General features: G+C 35.9%; 1 protein-coding gene across 1 annotated transcript in view; it reads right to left on the bottom strand.

Moving 5' to 3' along the window:
* ssp3 (SCAPER domain-containing protein short spindle 3) overlaps nucleotides 1-19,283 on the bottom strand; it is a 408,421-nt gene that overhangs the window by 258,461 nt on the left and 130,677 nt on the right. The window contains exon 7 of the mRNA XM_090377943.1: nucleotides 12,199-13,658. Coding sequence (XP_090234069.1) covers nucleotides 12,199-13,658 — 1,460 coding nt within the window. The remainder of the gene's footprint in view (nucleotides 1-12,198; nucleotides 13,659-19,283) is intronic.

Raw genomic sequence — 19,283 nt, 5'->3', positions numbered from 1 at the left:
TTTTTCTCATTGTCTACTGCAGACAATGCCTGAGTAAATGTTGTGGGTAAATAGCATGCTTTTAAATTCTAAATAACACCCTAATCCATAGGTAGGATGAGTGAAGTCGTGTTTGGCGGTAGAAATATGACTCTCACATTCAAATTGAAATCATCTAGATGCGTAGGATGTCCAGGAGCATTATCTAATAGAAGCAAAATCTTGAAAGGAACGTCATTGTCTTTACAATATTTTTAAACCTTGGGAATGAAGCAGAATTTAAACCAATCCTCAAAGAGAGATACTGTTATCCATGCTCTCTGGTTCGATCGGAAATGCACAGGTAGGGTGGCTTTATAGATGCCCTTAAATGCAAGAGGATTTCAAGAATGGAAACAAGCAGTGGCATTAATCTGTAATCTCCCGCTGCATTTGCCCCAATCAGGAGCATGGCCCTATCTTTTGACCCCTTGAAACCTGGCATTGTCTTTTCCTCTTTGGCAATGTACGTTCGATCCGGCATTTTTTTCCAATACAGAGCAGTCTCGTCAATGTTAAAAAGTTGCTGCATTGAATAGCCACTTTCATCAATAAGTTTTTCCAACACATCAAAATTTCTCTGCAGCTGCAGAATCGGAACTGGCAAATTCGCTGCATACTTTAACGTTGTGGAAACCAGCGTGATGCTTGAACCTATTAACCTATTATTGTTGCTTTTGCTTGAATGGTCATTAGACTCAGGGGCACTCGCTTCTGAATCTGATTTTCCACCCATATTATTAACAGCTGTTCCATCTTCAATATAGCACCTAAACACTGTTTTGTGGTGATCACTGTTGATCTTAAGTGTGTTGATCCTTTAACATGTTCTTTTATGCATGCACTGTCCCTTAAAATAGTATTCACTATTGAAGTAGCGAGACCTAATTTCCTTGCAATAGATGACAAACTTTGTCTTGCTTCGTACTTCTTAATCATTTTCATCTTCATTTCTAAATCAATTTTATTTCGTTTTCTGGCACTATCACCACTTGCACTTTTGGTTGGTCGCTTTCCCTTCATCATTGTAATACGTAAATTGTGCGATTAACTTCACAACTGGGTCATCATGTCTGCAATACTAGGGTACCTGCCCACCCACTGATGATAGGCCAATAGCCTTGAAACATGTCTGGGTGGTGGTGGTACTCACTGAGAATAAGTAACAATAGTCTTCTCTATTAGTGAAGCGTTACTTATTTGAGGTAGTGCAGCATCATGGCAACTCGTCGTGAAGGCAGAGCACAATATGAGAAAGAGCAAATGATGCCCACAACAACTACTTTGTAGTTTTTTAAAGAGTGTCTATGGTGTATCTAAACACCGATATTATATAGATACTAAACTCTTAAAGTATTATGCCATGTGCATTTAATTATTGTAAATAGGAATGAAGAGAAGTTTCTGAAAATTTGTTTTTTATATGACTGAAGATTTCAGATTGAAGTGGAATACATTTCACCATAATAGCGTAAAAAACGACACAATTTCAGTTATTGGTATTATTGCAAATGCAATAAGATCGAGTTTACTACCAGTTTATAATTAGCTGTACTAACAGAAAAGCTGAATAAACCGGAAAGTGCAAATTGTTTTTTTGGTCGTGACCTCTAGAAATGTGCTTTAGAAAAATATCACAAAGGCGTTCAAAATTGAAAGAACAAATATAGACCATATAATTATAACCCAGTTTAATGTAAAATATACTAACAGGCAGTAGCTTTTGAGACTGGCGTGTCTCTTTATCAACTGAAATTCAAATACAAATACAACGGATAAGTGCAAAATTGATTCTTTTAACGGGAACATATGATAATGATGAAAGTGTAGTGCAATTTCCATTATAAATATGACCTTTTAGAGAGATAAACAGCTTAGTTATATAGCGAAATTTTCAACTTCCAAGGACTTGGAACGAATTACAAATTAAAAAAAAAAAAAAAAAAAGTGTTATTGGGTTCACATTACAATATTTTCACCAAATCTCCATTTATTCCTATGGGATGCAAAACACGTTTCCATGATTTTTTTAAGTTTGCAATGGCCGGCAAAAACATACGTAAAGTTGAATTTCTGGAAGTCAAGTATTACATAAGTCGAGGAGTTCCTGTATATCTTCTGTTAGTGAGGATAAAGTTAACTTGATTAGTAGTTAATCCATTTGGGCTTTTCCACGTCCACTTTCTGTTCACCCTTTTCTTGAAAAAAGTGTTCATTACTAACATTCCTCGAGATTCTGCAAATTCCGCAAGTCTTTCTCCAATTCCAAAATTTCCTATAGTTTCCCTTTCTGTGCTGTTTTGTCTCTTTCCAATCTTAGCATTGAAATCCCCCATAATGATGGTGTAGTGAGTTTTCTGTTCATCTAGAAGTCTCTCAATTTCGGCATACATTTCTTCAACTTCTTCATCATCATGGCTCAATGTTGGTGCATATATCATTATAACCTTTAGTTTGTACCTCTTAGAAATCCTGGGTAGTAACCCTGACACCCTTGGTGATATAGTACTTTTGAATTCTAAAATGTTTTTTATATCTTTATGGACCAAAAAGCAAACTCCACATTCACTATTTTCACTGTTTCCATTCGTGTACAGCAGATTTCCACTTGATAAACTTAAAAGTGATTCATTTCTTTTTCTTGTTTCCGCCAAGCCGATAATATTCCAATTCACATTTTCTAATTCTTTTTCCAGCTCTAATATCCTCTCTTCACCGATGAGTGATCTTACATTGTAACAGGCCAAGTTCAGTTTCTTTGCATGGCAGCCTGGTCGTATACAGAGATTCTTAGCACCCTCTGCTTCCACAAGAGGGAGAGTGCAAGCCACTGGGGACTGAGGGCCATTTGTTTCATCATGTTGCCTTAAAGAAAGTGCTGAAGGGTTTGGTGTTTTCCTCTTCATGCTGACCAGCATCTTGAAGAGAACCACTCTACATGTTCATTGCCACCAGAGTGATATAACAGGGCTTACCAATGAGAAGGTGGGCATGAGTGGATTTTAGGGAGGCGAGGCAGGCCAATTGGACTTCTCCTAAATCTTCTAAAATAGAAAGATATTCGATCCATCAGTATTTTAGACTGAGTGTCTGATAACACACAGAATACCTGTTCCCCTCTAAGCCATCAATGTATCATTGACGGGGCTTAGAGTGGGCATATATATATATATATATTTTTTTTTTTTTTTTCATATGGCATAAAAGCAAGAGGGAACTAAGTTTTCAACAAACACATCAACAACCTAAATAGTAACATCGAATTCTCCATGGAAAAGGAAAATAACAGCAAAATACTGACTTTACTAGACACAGGGCTCATTAAAGGCATGACACTCAGAGCCCTGAGAGTATGCATGCCAAAAATTGCAACCACAACCATAGAAAGCAACAATTTTAACAACGCCTTTTTTCATAGCAGTTTCCTCAAACTGGTCCAAGTTCATCTTCCCCTGTCATACAGAGGCAGGTGACACCACTAACATATTTGGAAAAACACAATATTAATGCACACCTGTAAGGAAAAAATCTAGTATTAATATCTGTATTGTCAAATTATGCAAGGAAGCAAGCTTATATTAAAATTTTAGTATTAATCTTATCCAAAATTTTAGCAAAATCTTTGTAAATTCTTAGTATTGGCAAATTACACAAGGAAGAAAGCTTATACAGAATCATGAAAAAAAAAAAAAAAAACGTCACTCATCCATCCCACTCTAATATTTTATCTAATTTCTCCTTAAATTTATTCAACCTATCCACCTACACAACACCAGATGGGAGCTTGTTCCAACAATCATATTCTACTCACTGCACATCAATCCTGCAACCATCCTTCTTAAATATAAATTTATGTCCCTTTATGTTTGTTGTCCAAGAAAGAGTAAAAATGACATCATCATTTCGATTACACAACCCAATTTAAAGCCATAAACACTTCAAAATTCCATGTATGTGCTTACTTTCCAAGTACAGCAACTGCAGAAATGAAGTCTTTCTTGGTAAGAGTAACCTTTTATGTCTTTCACTAATCTTGTTGCTTTTCTCTGCACCTGTTCAAAAGATCCACATTTTTCCTAAAATGAGGCGTCTAGACCTGTATGCAGTAATCAAGATGTAGCCTTACCACTGTCTTATACGGTGGAATAATTATCTCCTTATCCCTGCTGGCAAAATTCCTGTATATCATCAACAAAACTCCTCGAGCAGTCCAAGCAGCTTGTTTGCAATGCTCACAGCACTTCATGCCTGACTGCACAATTACTCCCAAGTCTTTTTTGTTCTCTACTACCTGAGTATGGTAGCATAGTTGTTAATTTACAGGCACAGCAAATAGAGTACTGAAGTCTCATAGTAAGAGCAATCTTTTGTGTCCCTCACTAATCTTGTTTCACTCTGCCAACTTTTGTATATACAAACTTGGATATTGCACCCAATATGATTTTATCAATATCATTAATAAATATTGAAAACAACAATACAATGAGCCCCAGCAATGAATCTTGGGGTACTCCACTAATAAAAGTAGTCCAAAAAGGGCAGTCTTCACCCACTCAACCATCTCTTTATCCATAGCAGTCATATGACCTTGCCACATTGCTCCAATTTGTACGGTAGTCATTCACGTGGAAAAACATCAAAAGATTTTCTGAAATCCAAGTATATGATGTCAAAATTTATTTTTACTTCTAGTTCCTTTGTCACCACATCATAGTATCCAATCAGACTGGCCAGACAAGATTGCCCCTTATCAAATCCATGCTATGCTGTATAACTGCATTCCTAGATGGTGCTGCATTACTTCTTTAACCAGTGACTACAGTATTTTCCCTGGAACAGAAGTGAAGCTTACAGGTCCGTAATTACTTACTTCACTCTTTGCTCTCCTTTGTGAAGTGGAGAGACATTTGCACATCTCCAATCCATAAGGACCTCCTCTGAATTCAAGGATACTCTCAGAATTATGGAAAAAGGTTTGCTCATCTCTTTTGCTGCCTTTTTTTAATATAATTGGATAGATCCCATCAGCCCTGGGAGCCTTATTTACTTTTGCTCCAAAACGATTTCCCTTCTACTGTCTTCTCAGTTATCACAAAATCACTTGTCTCCCAGTTGTAACTTGGTGTACTTCAGAGATGCCAAACACTAAAAATTTCATTGCAGGTGAATGCAGATACAAAATATTTGTTTAGCTTGTCAGCAACCCAAACAGGATCATCAACAGTTATGCCACTCATATCTCATGGACCAATGTGGTTCATCCTTTTCCTTCTAGTGTTAATATCAGCAAAGAATTCCCATAATCTGCTTTAGTTTGCTTAATCCACTTATTGACTTGATTAACCAACTTCTAAAGTCCTCAAGATACCTCCCCTACTCCAACAGATGATTGATATTTACAAGTTGGAGTGTAAATGTGGGAAGTATTACTGTTTATTTAAGAGTACAAATAAACCATTGAAGTTTAAAAAAGTGTCTAATATTTCAAGGTGGACTTACATGAAAAATTTAGAATTCTAAACTTGAATTAAAGGCACAAGCTGCCTGCTTAGGATTAAAAATATATGAATTAATACTAATATATTTAAATTTATTCCATATACAATAAACTTCCATGATAACATTTCTGCTTATTGCATTTTCCAGCTTTTAATTCGCTTTTCTTCTGATCCCATGATCAATCTTATGGAGTGCTATGCATTTCTTTCCCATTGATATTGCTTTTCATAAGGTTCCAAGGAGGAATAAACCTGGATATAACCCCCTCCTTCTCTTTGATTTTTTGCTTTGGAAAGGGATGACAAACTAAATTCTAAAAATTGATAATGGATATTTCTTTACTCCATAGAAATCATTCCCAGTATGGGTGACATTTACTTAATATTTAACTAGAACCTTTGAAGGTAGGTATGCCATTCTTTAGAACTTGGTGTTATTGCTGCATTTGCACACTCCCCTTTGCATTTTTTTTTTTTAAAACTGAACATTACTCATCTACTTTCCTTGCTGGTATAGCAATTAGTGTCTTTTGCAAGTGCTGTGCCAGATTAAGGCATGGGCTAGCAGGGCCCAAGCCTGGGGCATCATTCTTTAAGGGGCACCAAAAGCAGAAGAACAATGAAGGGAAAAAAATATATATACCCTTAGTAAAGGACACCAAAAAATAATTCTACCAAGGATGCGGAAATACCTTAGTCCAGCACTGCGCAAGTGCATGTTTTCAACATGGCATTAATAAATCTCATTAATGATATTATTATTATGTTAAAACTATATTTATCACATTTATACAATAACACTCAAGATATGTTTGGTTTAATAAAAATTGTTCATAAAAATTTATTATTTTTAAGGGAAAAAAAAAAAAAAAAAAGTTGAAGGTGCCAAAAAAAGCAAGGTAAGTGACATTAAATGTCACTTACCTTGCAAATTTTCAACTTAATACATAAATCACAGTGTTTACGAAAGCTTAGGCCCTCAAAACACTGCCTTTATACATTAAGTTGAAAATATCCTTTGTATGTTAATTTGAAAGTATATGCTTTTTTTTTGTAGTGTTTATGAAGCTTCATTAACACCACAAAAAAAGGTATCTAGTATTGAGGAAAATTTTAAATTAGCAACAAAAAGGGGATCCAATTATAACACTTTCCTGCTTATAGTGCTCTTTGGGATAGTTCCTTCAAAACTGTTATAATCAGAGTACATGTATATTGTACACAGATACACATTGTTGTCCACTTTTAATAAACCCAACAATTTGTACATCTTCTTCAGAGGAAAACAGTTCATCAAATTTAAGAGTTATGCTTTCAAGTTTATTCTGAGCTTTTAAAAAAAGTAGATTTTTGAAATATTTTCATATTGAGACTGTTTACAGAGTAAATATATGTAGTACAGCACTAAACAGGCAAAAAAGAACAGCCTCCCATGTACATGCATAGTATCAATAAGATCAATGTCACATTGTTATTAATGTCTGCAGGTTTTGGTGTTGTGACCTACATAAGAAAGTACTGTATATGCTTACCCCTTTCTTTACAGTTTACTGTGCAATGTAATTAAATGTCAGTGTAAACTTAAAAGAGCAGAAAAAATTTGAGTTAAACAGTGAAATGTGAATTTTAAATGCAGATTTTACCATAATGTACTACTTTGTGTGATTCAAAAAATAATTGTAAAACAAAAGGATTGACTTATATGATGAATTTTCAAGGCAAAAAAAAAAAAAAAGGTGACATTTTAGAACCTCTTGATCCAAAATATGGATCAAGAGGTTCTAGAATGTCTAAAAAGACAACATAGGCAAAAGTTTTGAGTTCAGGAGACAGACCCTGCACAAGTTAAAAACTAGGATAGAGGAGCATAGAAACCACATCCATCCAACAGAGTAATGTAGCACAATACATGACCAAATCCACTCATAAGTTTTTGGTCCCCCCCTTGATTCCTTTGTCAGAAAAACTGAACAAAGCAATATAAATTATATAAATAAAAAAAAAAACAAAAAAAAACACATCACCAGAAAGGGAATTTACTGATTAAATAAACCAATTACTTAATGTTAAACTGGAACCTTATTTTTCACCTTTGTACTACTCATATTTGGTAATTTGGAAATAAAATATTTTTGGGAATTTAACTTTATTGGCAGATATTTGAAAATGTGTACTGGTTAAATGTTAAGTATTAGTACTACGGTTATAAGTTTAGTATTATTTTTAAAAAAAATCCATATACAAGGCAAAATCTTACCCAGTGGTGCACCCAGTTAGTATTAGTATTAAAATGGCATAAAAATGCAAGAAATCAAACTTATTATGCATCTGACAAAAAAAAAAAAAAAAAAAAACTTCCCATAGTAAAAAGCTGGCTAGCCAATTCTTACTTGAATTTTGTAAAACTCTCCTCCTCAACCACCTTTGCACACCATTTATTCTAATTTCCACAAAATGCTGCAAGATGACAGACTGCATAAGATATAGTCTACTGTCACTCCCTAAGATTTTACATTTTTGCCTCTGGTTCTTGTCTTTCTCACCAATGAGAATTCCCTTCTGCCCCCTCAGGGCCTTATACACTGAATCAAATCCCATTCCTAAAAGGTGTCTAGCTGCCAAGCTCTGCAGACTACATCTTCTAAGCCACTCTTCAATGTGATAGAGCTTAGCACTCAACCAGTCTAGCCACTTTTCTTTGTACCTTCTCCAGAAGTTCTATATCTTTCTTTAGATGTAGCCTCAAGGTTGAATAAAGTATTTCAAGTGTGATCTCACCATTGTCTTATATAGAGATATAATAACCTCCTTCTCTCTACTTGCAAATTTATGATAAATTGCAGAGTCCAACAGCATTGATGGACTCTGCATCATGCAAACAATGGTTTTTCTATGGAATTGTACTATCCATAAAGAAACACTTGAAGAAAATAAACACACCTGAAAAGGTTATTTTCTTTCTGGATAATTCTCCTTTGTGCTTGATTGTGAGGAACTGAAAGAAAAGGCCATAAGACATAAGATTATGACAAATGTAACATCCTTGATCCAAAATATGGATCAAGAGGTTCTAGAATGTCTAAAAAGACAACATAAGCAAAAGTTTGAATTCAATTTTGGAAAATATGGAAAACATGAATACAGATCTTACAGAATCATCAGCATCAAAGGTGTGTTTATAATACAGCACCAGCATAGAATGAAATTCCAAGGTCAATATTTACTAAATCTCGCAGAAAACTTTTTTCCCCAAGGTTGACAACACTGATGAAAGTCCTGAACTACCTGAAGATAATGATGAACACAGTTTATTAATTGATTTCAGGCAGAATGAAGGTATCAAAGCAAAAGACATACAAGAATAGATTCAACAATTTTTCCAATAAATCATTACCAATTTATTGGTAATGATTACCACATTATGGACAATCAAGAACATCATTTGGTTAGTAGACACTAACTTTCATATACACTGTAATGAAAACGATAAATCCAAATATGAAGAAGAGATTGAATCAAATCCAGGGCCAACTGTTAAAAACTGTTAAAGCTGTTTAATTGGAATCCACTGAAGTGAGAGTTTACAGTAAAATAAAATTTAAATTATAATTTTTTTTTTGGCAGATGGTTACCTTATTCTCCAACTTGCAGTGAAGACTAGGGCAGTTATTTGATTGGGTAATCAAAATGAATGTTACTGCACTGATTGGGATTTATGTTATTTAAGCAATTATTATAAGTTGGCTAATAAATGACTGTTTACTATTCCTATCAACTTGAGTTTTGTATTTACCTGTACCAGTCTCCCTTTCCACCAGAATCCACAAGAACCAGGCGTTAAATTCAAATTACAGGAGAAGAGGCTTAGACTGCATTGTCAGTTTTTCTTTTACAGTAAAATAAAATTTAAATTATAATCCTTTAGCCAGCAAGTTGTTAATTACTCGAATAAGTTACCTCTACAGGTGGTTGAGGCTGACAGATTAAAAAAATTCAAAGGTCAGCTGGTTAGACACTTATTAGACATGAGAAGAAAAGCACATAGAGAGTTTTTATTTTATTTTTTGGTTGGTGCAGCAAAGCTTAGGACTCCTTTACACTATATAGCTAATGCTAAAGAGTAAAATTTACCTTTTTTTTTTAGAATTTACAATATTTCAATTAATGTTGTGCAATCCTGAAGACATTTATAAATGTTAATTTTGTAATTTAAGTGAGAAGATTATGGTCTATAATCGTGTCCTTCATGGGTGGATTATGCAATAGAGGAGGGGTTATACTTCACAATATGTGGCCTCTGCATACAGGAGTTCCAACAGTCCTCCACTGTGTTCACTGTTCTTCAGCCAAAAATTACTTAATACACTTCATTTTGTGAGGTGTGCCAATAAAGTTCCTGGATTGGTGTGAAAAAAAGAACACAAAGTGAAGGAACTCGAAAATGGTTTTATTTTTATTTAAAGTAATTACCACCTGACTGAATTCACTTATTACACTATTCATGAGCGGGGCACAATCATGCAACCAGAACCAGCTACCTTTCTCTCAAAATACAGTCTCACCTGGGAAATGTTCGCTTAATGTAGAATTCCTTGTGTAATCAAAATGAATGTTACTGCACTGATTGGGATTTCTGTTATTTAAGCAATTATTATAAGTTGGCTAATAAATGACTGTTTACTATTCCTATCAACTTGAGTTGATAGGAATAGTAAACTGGACTATTACTGTTAATACTGGAATAGATCCTGGACTTCTGTAAACAAAATGTTTTGGGCCTTGGTGATGATTTAAGTCCACTGCATGCTCTGACACTTCTCTGGGTCATACTGAAACACCCAACAATCATCTCCAATGACAGTATAGTTGAGGAAATTAGGATTGTCTTGACAAGTCTGGATGAAGTCTTTGCATGATGAAACTATTTGTTGCTTCTGCTCACATGAGGCTATGCAGCACAAATTTTGCACAGACCTTCCTTTTCCCTAAATCTTCATGCAGAATTTGACAAACCATCTCCTTATTCATATCAACTCATCAACCATCATTTTGAGGGTCAAATGACAATTTCTTTAACTTTGCAACTCCATCCTCATTTCTAGAAGCTGAAGGACACCTACTTCTTGGACCATTGCAAACTGCTTATACCATTCAAACACACTGGTATGACTTAATGTTTCATCACCATAAACAGTTTTTAATGTTTCATATGTTTCTATCTGCAGAGTTTCCCAATTTAAGGCAAAATTTCATATTCATTTGTTGCCTCACTGCAAAATTGTGACATGGAACACTAACTCTGCTAACGAAACTAATCGTTACTTGAAATTTGTCAGCCTATTGGACAATCTCTGTACCACCATCTGCTGGAGTAAGTTTGAACAACATGCCACTTCCGTTTATGTTCAAACTCATTAAACATGACTGCAACAGCACCACTCCAGGAACTTTATTGCCACATCTCATATTAATGATAAACATTTCCCATTTTAATGTTTTTATTTCTATTTATTTTTATATTTATCCAGTTTCAAGTATATATGACTATTTAATTTTATATTTTCATGTTCATATTAATAAAATATTAAAGTTCTATATTACCTATTCAGTAGCATCTCAAAGTATTTTTAAGAGCTGACTAAATAAAGTAACAATGATAATAAAAAATTTATATCTTCTTAACTTACACTCATATTACAGCATAATTTAATACTACTGCTCTTCACAAAGTCTAATGGAAGTGACCAAAACTCTTGATGTGCAAACTCTTCATGCCCTATATAGCTCTAATCAAATTATCAAAAAGCAGCATAATTTGCCATATGAAATATGAAATGATTTCAATAAGAGTTTCCCAGGTCATAAATCAATTAAAACATTAGAACAAAAAACTCTGTTTGCTTACCACTGTCTATTAGTGTTTCACACTTTCTTTTTACCCATTTGCTTAATGAAGCACTTGAATTATCTTTTGAATTTTTATATAAAAACTAAAGGTCAGATTATCCTTGAAGAGTATGTATTATGTTATAACTTAGCAAGCAACGTGAGTTGCAAAGTGTTATGTCTCCATTAACCCTCAACCATGCAAATGTTTTTAAAAATCAGAATTTTCCTTTCTAGTTCAGAATTACTACTTTGGAAACTTGAGACAGCTTGTTGAAAATCTAGATAACCTATAGAGCAAAAATCTAGACAACAAGATTATGTTTTTATTCACTACTGTTTGGCATTGCAGCTAACAATGATGTTATGCATTTTTTATAGCGCCGTTCCCTGTGACAGTGCATTTGGTTTATTTTGTGCCTCTTAATTTTTATTCATTCACACATAATGTTAAACAAAAAAAAAATAAATAAAATAAAATAACTACAGTAGACTATTCTGTGGTATAGTGCTAGGTGTATAACTTTCGATATAGTTGTCATTCTATAATCTAGTAATAACCAAGCCCAAAGTTTGCATATTTGAAAATTTGTACTATATTATACCTGAACTGCTGTAAGGGCTTTCAAATAAATATTGTCAAAGTGCTGAGAGAGATAAAATACTTTGACTGTACCACACTTTATGAAATTTATAGTGATCTGATTACATATGGGAGTTTGACTTTAAATTAAAAAGTGTAGCAAAAATTTTTATTCACTACTGTACAATAATTTCAATAAATAATAATACTAACCGTCATCCTTCACTAATGTTTCTTCATTGCCATTTAGAACCAAGTTTAAATTTGGAACAGATGACCCTTTCACTTTATCGGCCCAACTTTTCCCACTTGACAACATGCTATTCAGGGACGATGATGAACAAGTTTTTTGCTGATCCTTTATATGGCAATTTGCTACTAATGAAGGCTGAGTTTTAGATACCGTATGCTTTGTAACTGAAGTTGAAGGTTTACACCCAGATATTCTAGCACCAGCTGAAACTCCAGCATTTGTTCCAGATGAAGTTACTCGTCTTGCCTGTGAATTCTGAGCTGACGATTTTGCAGACTTCCTTGATGCCACAGTATTTGATAAGTAACTGGGTTTCTTAAATTCAGGAACAGAGGAATTATTTAAAACTACTGACTGCAAGATAGTTTTTTCTTTTTGTATTATGGTATTTGAAGAAGCCAATGGTTCTGACTTTTGGGAAGAACTGATTACAGGAACAACAGAGCAGTCAAATGAAGGAGCAGAAGCATTACTCACAACAGTAACTAATGGTTCATCAGTTTGATGTAATATAGGTTGATTAACTGAATGGTTAGATAACTTACAACTGTCATTTGCTGGTATATCCAGTGTTAACAAAGTTTGCTTAACTAAAACTGTTGAACTCAGTGAGCAATCACCTGGAACAACACTGTCAAGTGACATCATATTCTCAACTAGTGATGGTGGCAGGGAAGAATCAAATGTAGAATTAACGGAACTTGAAATGATTACTGGCACCTTTTCATTATTTAAAATAATTGAGCTATTTGAAGGGGTAACAGAATTAGAACTAGGCAACGATGTGTTTTTATCTAAAACTGTTGCACATACTGAAAGTTCAGATGGATCATTTACTTCTAATGTCTCATTAATCACTGTGTCTGAATTTACATGCAGCACACTTTCATCGCTCTTATCACTTTCAGAAACAGTTAATTTAACAGGTGTCAAAGTGGATTCATTCAGTCTGAGTGAAGAAACATCATCTGCTTTTATAGGACCCACATCTGATGTATTGCAGCTGTTGCTAGCAAATGAATCTAACAAATTTATTACTGGTAATTTTACTTCCTGGGACTTACAAGTTGGACTTCCAATGTTTATTACTGGTGTTGAATCATTAGCATTTGGAGCAGACAACTTACTTAAAGTTACAAAATTATCATCAACTAAATGTTCATTTTTATGAGGGACAGCTGAGGAGGAGCATATATTTTTCTTTACTTCTGAATCTGAATTTATGTTAGTGGAAAGTTCACTGCTGCACTCAGAATTTGACAAACTCTGAAGAGATGCAAAAGCTGGCATATCCTTTACGTTTGAGAGATCAGATGGTTCTTGGGAGGTCATTTTATCTTTTTCCTGTACTGTAGACATATTTTCAGACGAAACAGTGCTCCGATCATCTGTTTGTACGGATGCTGCAATTCCATGACCACTGAAATATATTAACATATTCTGCAAAGTCAATTTATTATCTAATCATGAAATTACAATATCTGGTATAAAAAGAATTTTTAAATCCACAGAAATACAATGTAAAGAAAATAAATACCTGTACACAACAAAAAGTATATCTTATTTAACAGGGATAATTTCAGGGAGAACAAAAAGCTAAGTAATAATGACAAGATTCAATTATTTTAATTAGAATTCAAGCAAGTTCAAAGTATAAATAAAATGGCCTCATGCAAGCTATAGGTATATCTATATACAGCTTGAAGAATGTTATTTTATGAATTTAATCATATTTTTTGGTTTTACTTTCTTCTTTCCTCCTTTGTTAGTCATTTTCTGACTTTCCTCCATTTCACATTTATATTGTTATTTGTTATTTGGTTTTTTTTAGGAGCATTAGCAACTAAGACCATATTGCTCTGGGGATATGCGGTGGTCATTCCCTGACCTTTCCGCATTCTCCGTATATTTGGTGGATCACGGGCTCGAACCCCGGTCTAATCAAAAAGCGTGTGCTACGCACTGCTGCTCCTGCCCACCTGGCTACGGAGGTGCCTCACATTTATATACAGCTCAGAATTACACGCATAATTTCAACATACTGTTGTGTTAATTTGCTGTAAATATTCTGCTAGTATTTTTTTAAATTTTTAAAACATTACGAGACACTATCTTGTATTTATCCATAATCTTTGATACTAGCATTACCACTACTTTCAAACCAAATTTCTCATCTGTAGCATTGTTTTCTACTTTTCTTGAAAAGTATTTGTAGGATAAAAAATCCTTAATAAATAACTAGGGGACTGCTCACTGCTTTTGATAAAATATAAAATACTTACAGAAGTTTTTGACACTGTATGTTTTCCTCAGCTATGAATACATAAATACGTTACTTTATAATATCGGTGTAAATACACCATCGTTTACCTATAAATTTAACTACCTGAGTAATGTAAAGGCATCATTAGATTTATTCTCATATTGTGGATACCTTCACAATGAGATACCAGGTATTTCACTACTTCGAATAAATAATGCTTCTCTAATAGACGAGACTACTGTTATTTATTCTCAGTGGGCACCACCACCCAGGCGTGTTTCAGAGCTTGTTGGCTCACTCATCAGTGGGCGGGCAGGTACTCCGATAATGCAGACATGCCATCACAGTTGTGAAGTTAATTCCACAATATGAGAGATGCCAAATGGTGAAGATAGTGATAATATTTTGAAGACTAAATGCACAAGGCATAATATATTATGGGTTGAAATTAACTATATAATATTGGTGTAAACACAGCACAGTTTACCCATAAATTTAACTACCCGAGTAGTGTAAATGCATTGTTTGATTTTACCCCGATATTATATAGTTAATTTACTATACCCATTCACCCATCCACTTGATCCAAATGTTTGTCTAGTTCAGCCTTGAATCTATTTAAGCTATCAACTTCTACAATGATATGTCTCGTGTCTGGAAGTTTGTTTCAGCAAACAACCACCCGCTGGCAAAAGGCAAACTTCCACACATCTATCCTACTACTGTCTTTCCTCAATTTGAATTTATGCTCTCTCAGGCGATTATTCTGAGCAAGAGGAAGAATTTCATCAGCATTGAGCATGCTCAAACCATTCAAGGCTTTATATACCTCAATCAGATCACCTCACAGGTGCCTAATCTCCAGACACTGTAATTTGCAAAACTTAAGCCTTTCTTCATATGAGCAACCCTTTATTCCATTCACTCATCTTGTTACACTTCTCTGTACTCATTCCAGCAGCTCTACATCCTTCTTAAAATGAGGCCTCCAGACCTGTATACAGTACTCAAGGTGTGGCCTGACCATTGCCTTAAACAAGGGGATAATCATCTCCTTATCCCTTCTAAAAAAAATTCCTGTATATCATTGACAAGACACTATGAGCTACTCTTTTCTACACTGCTCAGAAAACTTCATATCTGCCTGCACAATTACCCCAGGTCCTTTTTACTCTCTACCAGTGTCAGTGTAGTACCACACAGTTGATACGTTACTTGAGGTTGTCACAGACATTCTCTCAGATATGCCAGAGAAGCTGTACTTGTTACCTGGGAGTCTAAAACACTGATGGAACTGATATTCGGGTGACATTTAAGTCAAATGAACCCAATTTCAGTGAAGTCCGGACGGTCTGTGACAGCCAAATCCTCTGCTTGCACCTTCACGATGGTGGGACTGTTAATAATCCTGTTGTTTTTTTTTTTTCTGGTAGTTGTTGGCGCATCGGCTTCTGTGGTCATGATGCACCTCCCAAGGTTTTTTGCAGTACTTTGATCCAAGCCTGAGGCGGGATTCCAACCCGCGACCTTTGGGTTGCCATGCAGGCACTTTACCCACCTGGCTAGCCTGGTCGGCCATCCTGGGTATAACCTCCATGCACAAGTACATGGTGGGTGACCACCCAGGTGTGAACCAACGTAAGCAGGAGTCGAGGTGTGGCAACCACACAACATGGAGGAAAGCCGCCACTCTATGTTACCAGGCAGTACTAGGTGGTAGATGACTCTCATCAACCAGTGTAATACCAGCACTTTGCTTATTAGAGGCTTGAAGTGGTGGAACCCATGTTTAGACTCTAGAGCTAAGTTCCAGTCAACCCTTAACTATCTCTTCCATCATGCAGTATGACTGATGACTTGTGAGGTTATGATGAACATCGTGGCGAGATCCAATATTGCTTATTTTTCAGCTCTAAAACGGTGTTCGCAGCCGGCCGCTAGTTAGTACACCGGACCGAACCTATTGGTAACTCTCTAGTAGGCTTCCGGATCAGCTAGTGTATAATCTTGCTACCTCTACTCTGCCAGATAGTGACTGGAGGGAGTCCAAATAGTGTGTATGCGGAGAGCATTGTCGAGGCCACGTTATGTCAAGGATCTGGGTATATTCTTACATGTACACCATATCCAAAAATTTCATTACTCCATACAGCATGTCCCACCCACTTTTTCTTACTATTGAATACACCATGAATTGTCAAACTAATAGAGCAAGCTTATCTGCGAAAAGATCTAAACCTCCCAAGCACTTCCTAATTCATTTCACAAATATACATGGTTTCAATTCTAATCTCAACGATGTCCATTTCCACTTGCAGTCTGCCAAACCCCATGTACTTTTTCTGACAGAATCTCAGTTATCGGTTGATTCAACTACTGCTCATCTCAGATGCCCAAATTATTCGCTGTATGATTCCTTTCGCCTCAAAGGTGGTACTTGTGCATATGTCCGTTCTGATATTCCCTGTCAGAGACTTGGCAATTTGGAATCTACTCTCTTTGATCTTCTCTGGCTTAAAATCTCTCTACCTCATTGTGTCAAATTCATCTGTTGTCTCTACCGTTCTCCCAACTCTACTAATCACTTGGAGCTCTTTGACTTCCTCTCATTGCAACTTAACTTTCTCCAGTCCAACTTTCCTAACAGTGAGGTAATTTTCCTTGGTGATTTTAATGTTCACAACTACAGCTGGCTTCCATTTTCTAGTCACACCGACCCAGCTGGTCGAGATGCTGAGGTTTTTGCAATTACTAATGAACTTGCACAGATTGTTCATTTACCAACAAGAATACCGGACAATCCTAATCATGCAGCCAATACGCTTGATCTTATTCCCATAAACAATCCTTCTAAGTACATGGTCGAAGTGAGAGGTCCTTTAGGCACTTCAGATCACAACTTGGTGATTGTCTCTTCTCCAATGGAACCTTTATCTCATGGCTATTCCCAACCTCGTGTTGTTTGGCATTACAAGAATGCAAAATGGGACAACCTGCAAGACTTCTTTTCCTTGTTCGGATTACTGTTTCAAAATTTCTGATGTCAACGTTTGCTCAGATCGTGTCAGTGATATTATTTTTGCAGGAATGGAATCCTTTATCCCACACTCCACTTTAAAATCTCATCCTTTATCTAAACCTTGATTTTCCAATAGATGTGCTAAGGCTGTTCAAAAGAAGAATGCTGCATATCGTAATTGGCTTGTTTCTAATTCTTCAGTTTCATTTTCTGCCTACACCAAAGCTCGCAACAATTGTAAAGCAGTTATTAATTAGTCCAAACTAGAGTTTGAACAGGCTAAGAGTAGAAAACTTGCTTCTTGCCCTAATGGTAGCCGAGCTATCTGGTCTCTTGCCAAAGCTATTGGCCGCAACTTTTGCCCATCTCTGCTCCCACCTCTATCCAAACCAGATGGTTCTGTTGTCACTTCAGCCAAGGATAAAGCTGATCTGCTAGCATCCCATTTTTCTTCCAACTCATATATTAATGATCTTGGTAAAACACCTCCCAACAAACCCCATTCAATGCCTCCTGTGGTCTTCCATCAAAAGGATGTCAGAAGGATTTTGACGAATCTCAGTGCTAAGAAAGCTCCAGTTCCCGCTGGTATTTCTCCACTTGTTCTCAAAACCTGTGCTCCTGAACTTACTCCTATTCTTTGCCGCCTTTTTTCACTTGCTTATTCCAAAGGTGTTTTTCCTTCTGCTTGGAAATTTGCTCATATCCAGCCAGTTCCTAAAAAGGGTGACAAATCCCTCCCATCCAATTATCGTCCCATTGCAATTACCTCTACTCTTTCTAAAGTAATGGAGAAATCAATTAACCACCAACTACCTAAAACCTTCCATCTGATCAACGATCGCCAGTATGGATTGCGTCAGTGTCGATCCACTGGTGATATTCTGGCTTATGTTACCCATTTATGGAGTAATTCAATGGAACAGTTCAGTGAAACACAAGTAGTTGCTCTTGACATCTCAAAGGCTTTCGATCGTGTTTGGCATAAAGGTCTTCTAAACAAGCTTCCATCTTATGGCTTGCCAACTGTTTTTTGTAATTGGTTATCCAGTTTTCTCTCTGATCACTCACTGATGGCGATGGTAGATGGCTCTCTGTCTTCTAACTTCTCCACTAATGCCGGTGTTCCCCAAGGTTCAGTTCTTTCCCCCACTCTTTTCCTCTTGTATATTAATGACCTTCTTCAATTGACTGGAAATCGTATCCATAGTTTTGCTTATGATAGCACATTGCATTCCACTTTCCATTTTGAGAAACCTTGTCCCGCTCAATCAGCTTCAACTTCCCGAAAATCTGCTACCAATTCCTTAAATGCCGATCGTCAGGTAATTCTCCAGTGGGGCAAAGACAACTTAGTTGATTTCAACCCGTCTAAAACTCAGTCTTGTCTTATAGCTCTCAAAAAGGATTCTTCTGCTCCTATGCTTATCTTTAGTGACACTACGATTTCTAGGCAAAATGATATATCTCTTTTGGGGATTACCCTGACTTCTAATCTCTCTTGGCACAAGCACATTACAAATATTGCTTCTTCTGCATCTAAAAAACTTGGTTTCTCTCTTGCTCTCGGTGTTACTTTTCTTCCAAACAACTGCTCACTCTGTATAAATCGCAAATCTGCCCTGCCATGGAATATTATTCCCACATCTGGGGTGGTGCCCCCAAAACCTCTCTCAGGCTTCTTGATTCCATTCAGAAGAGGGCAGTTAGGTTAATTAATGATTCATCTCTAACAGAGTCTCTCCACTCTCTGTCTCATAGAT

The sequence above is a fragment of the Mastigoproctus giganteus genome, chromosome 7 (assembly GCF_048544385.1).
Source record: "Mastigoproctus giganteus isolate SK-2022 chromosome 7, ASM4854438v1, whole genome shotgun sequence".
In the NCBI taxonomy this organism is placed as follows: domain Eukaryota; kingdom Metazoa; phylum Arthropoda; class Arachnida; order Uropygi; family Thelyphonidae; genus Mastigoproctus; species Mastigoproctus giganteus.
The sequence above is the reverse complement of the archived record's forward strand: the minus strand, read 5'-3'. Positions and strand labels throughout refer to the sequence as shown.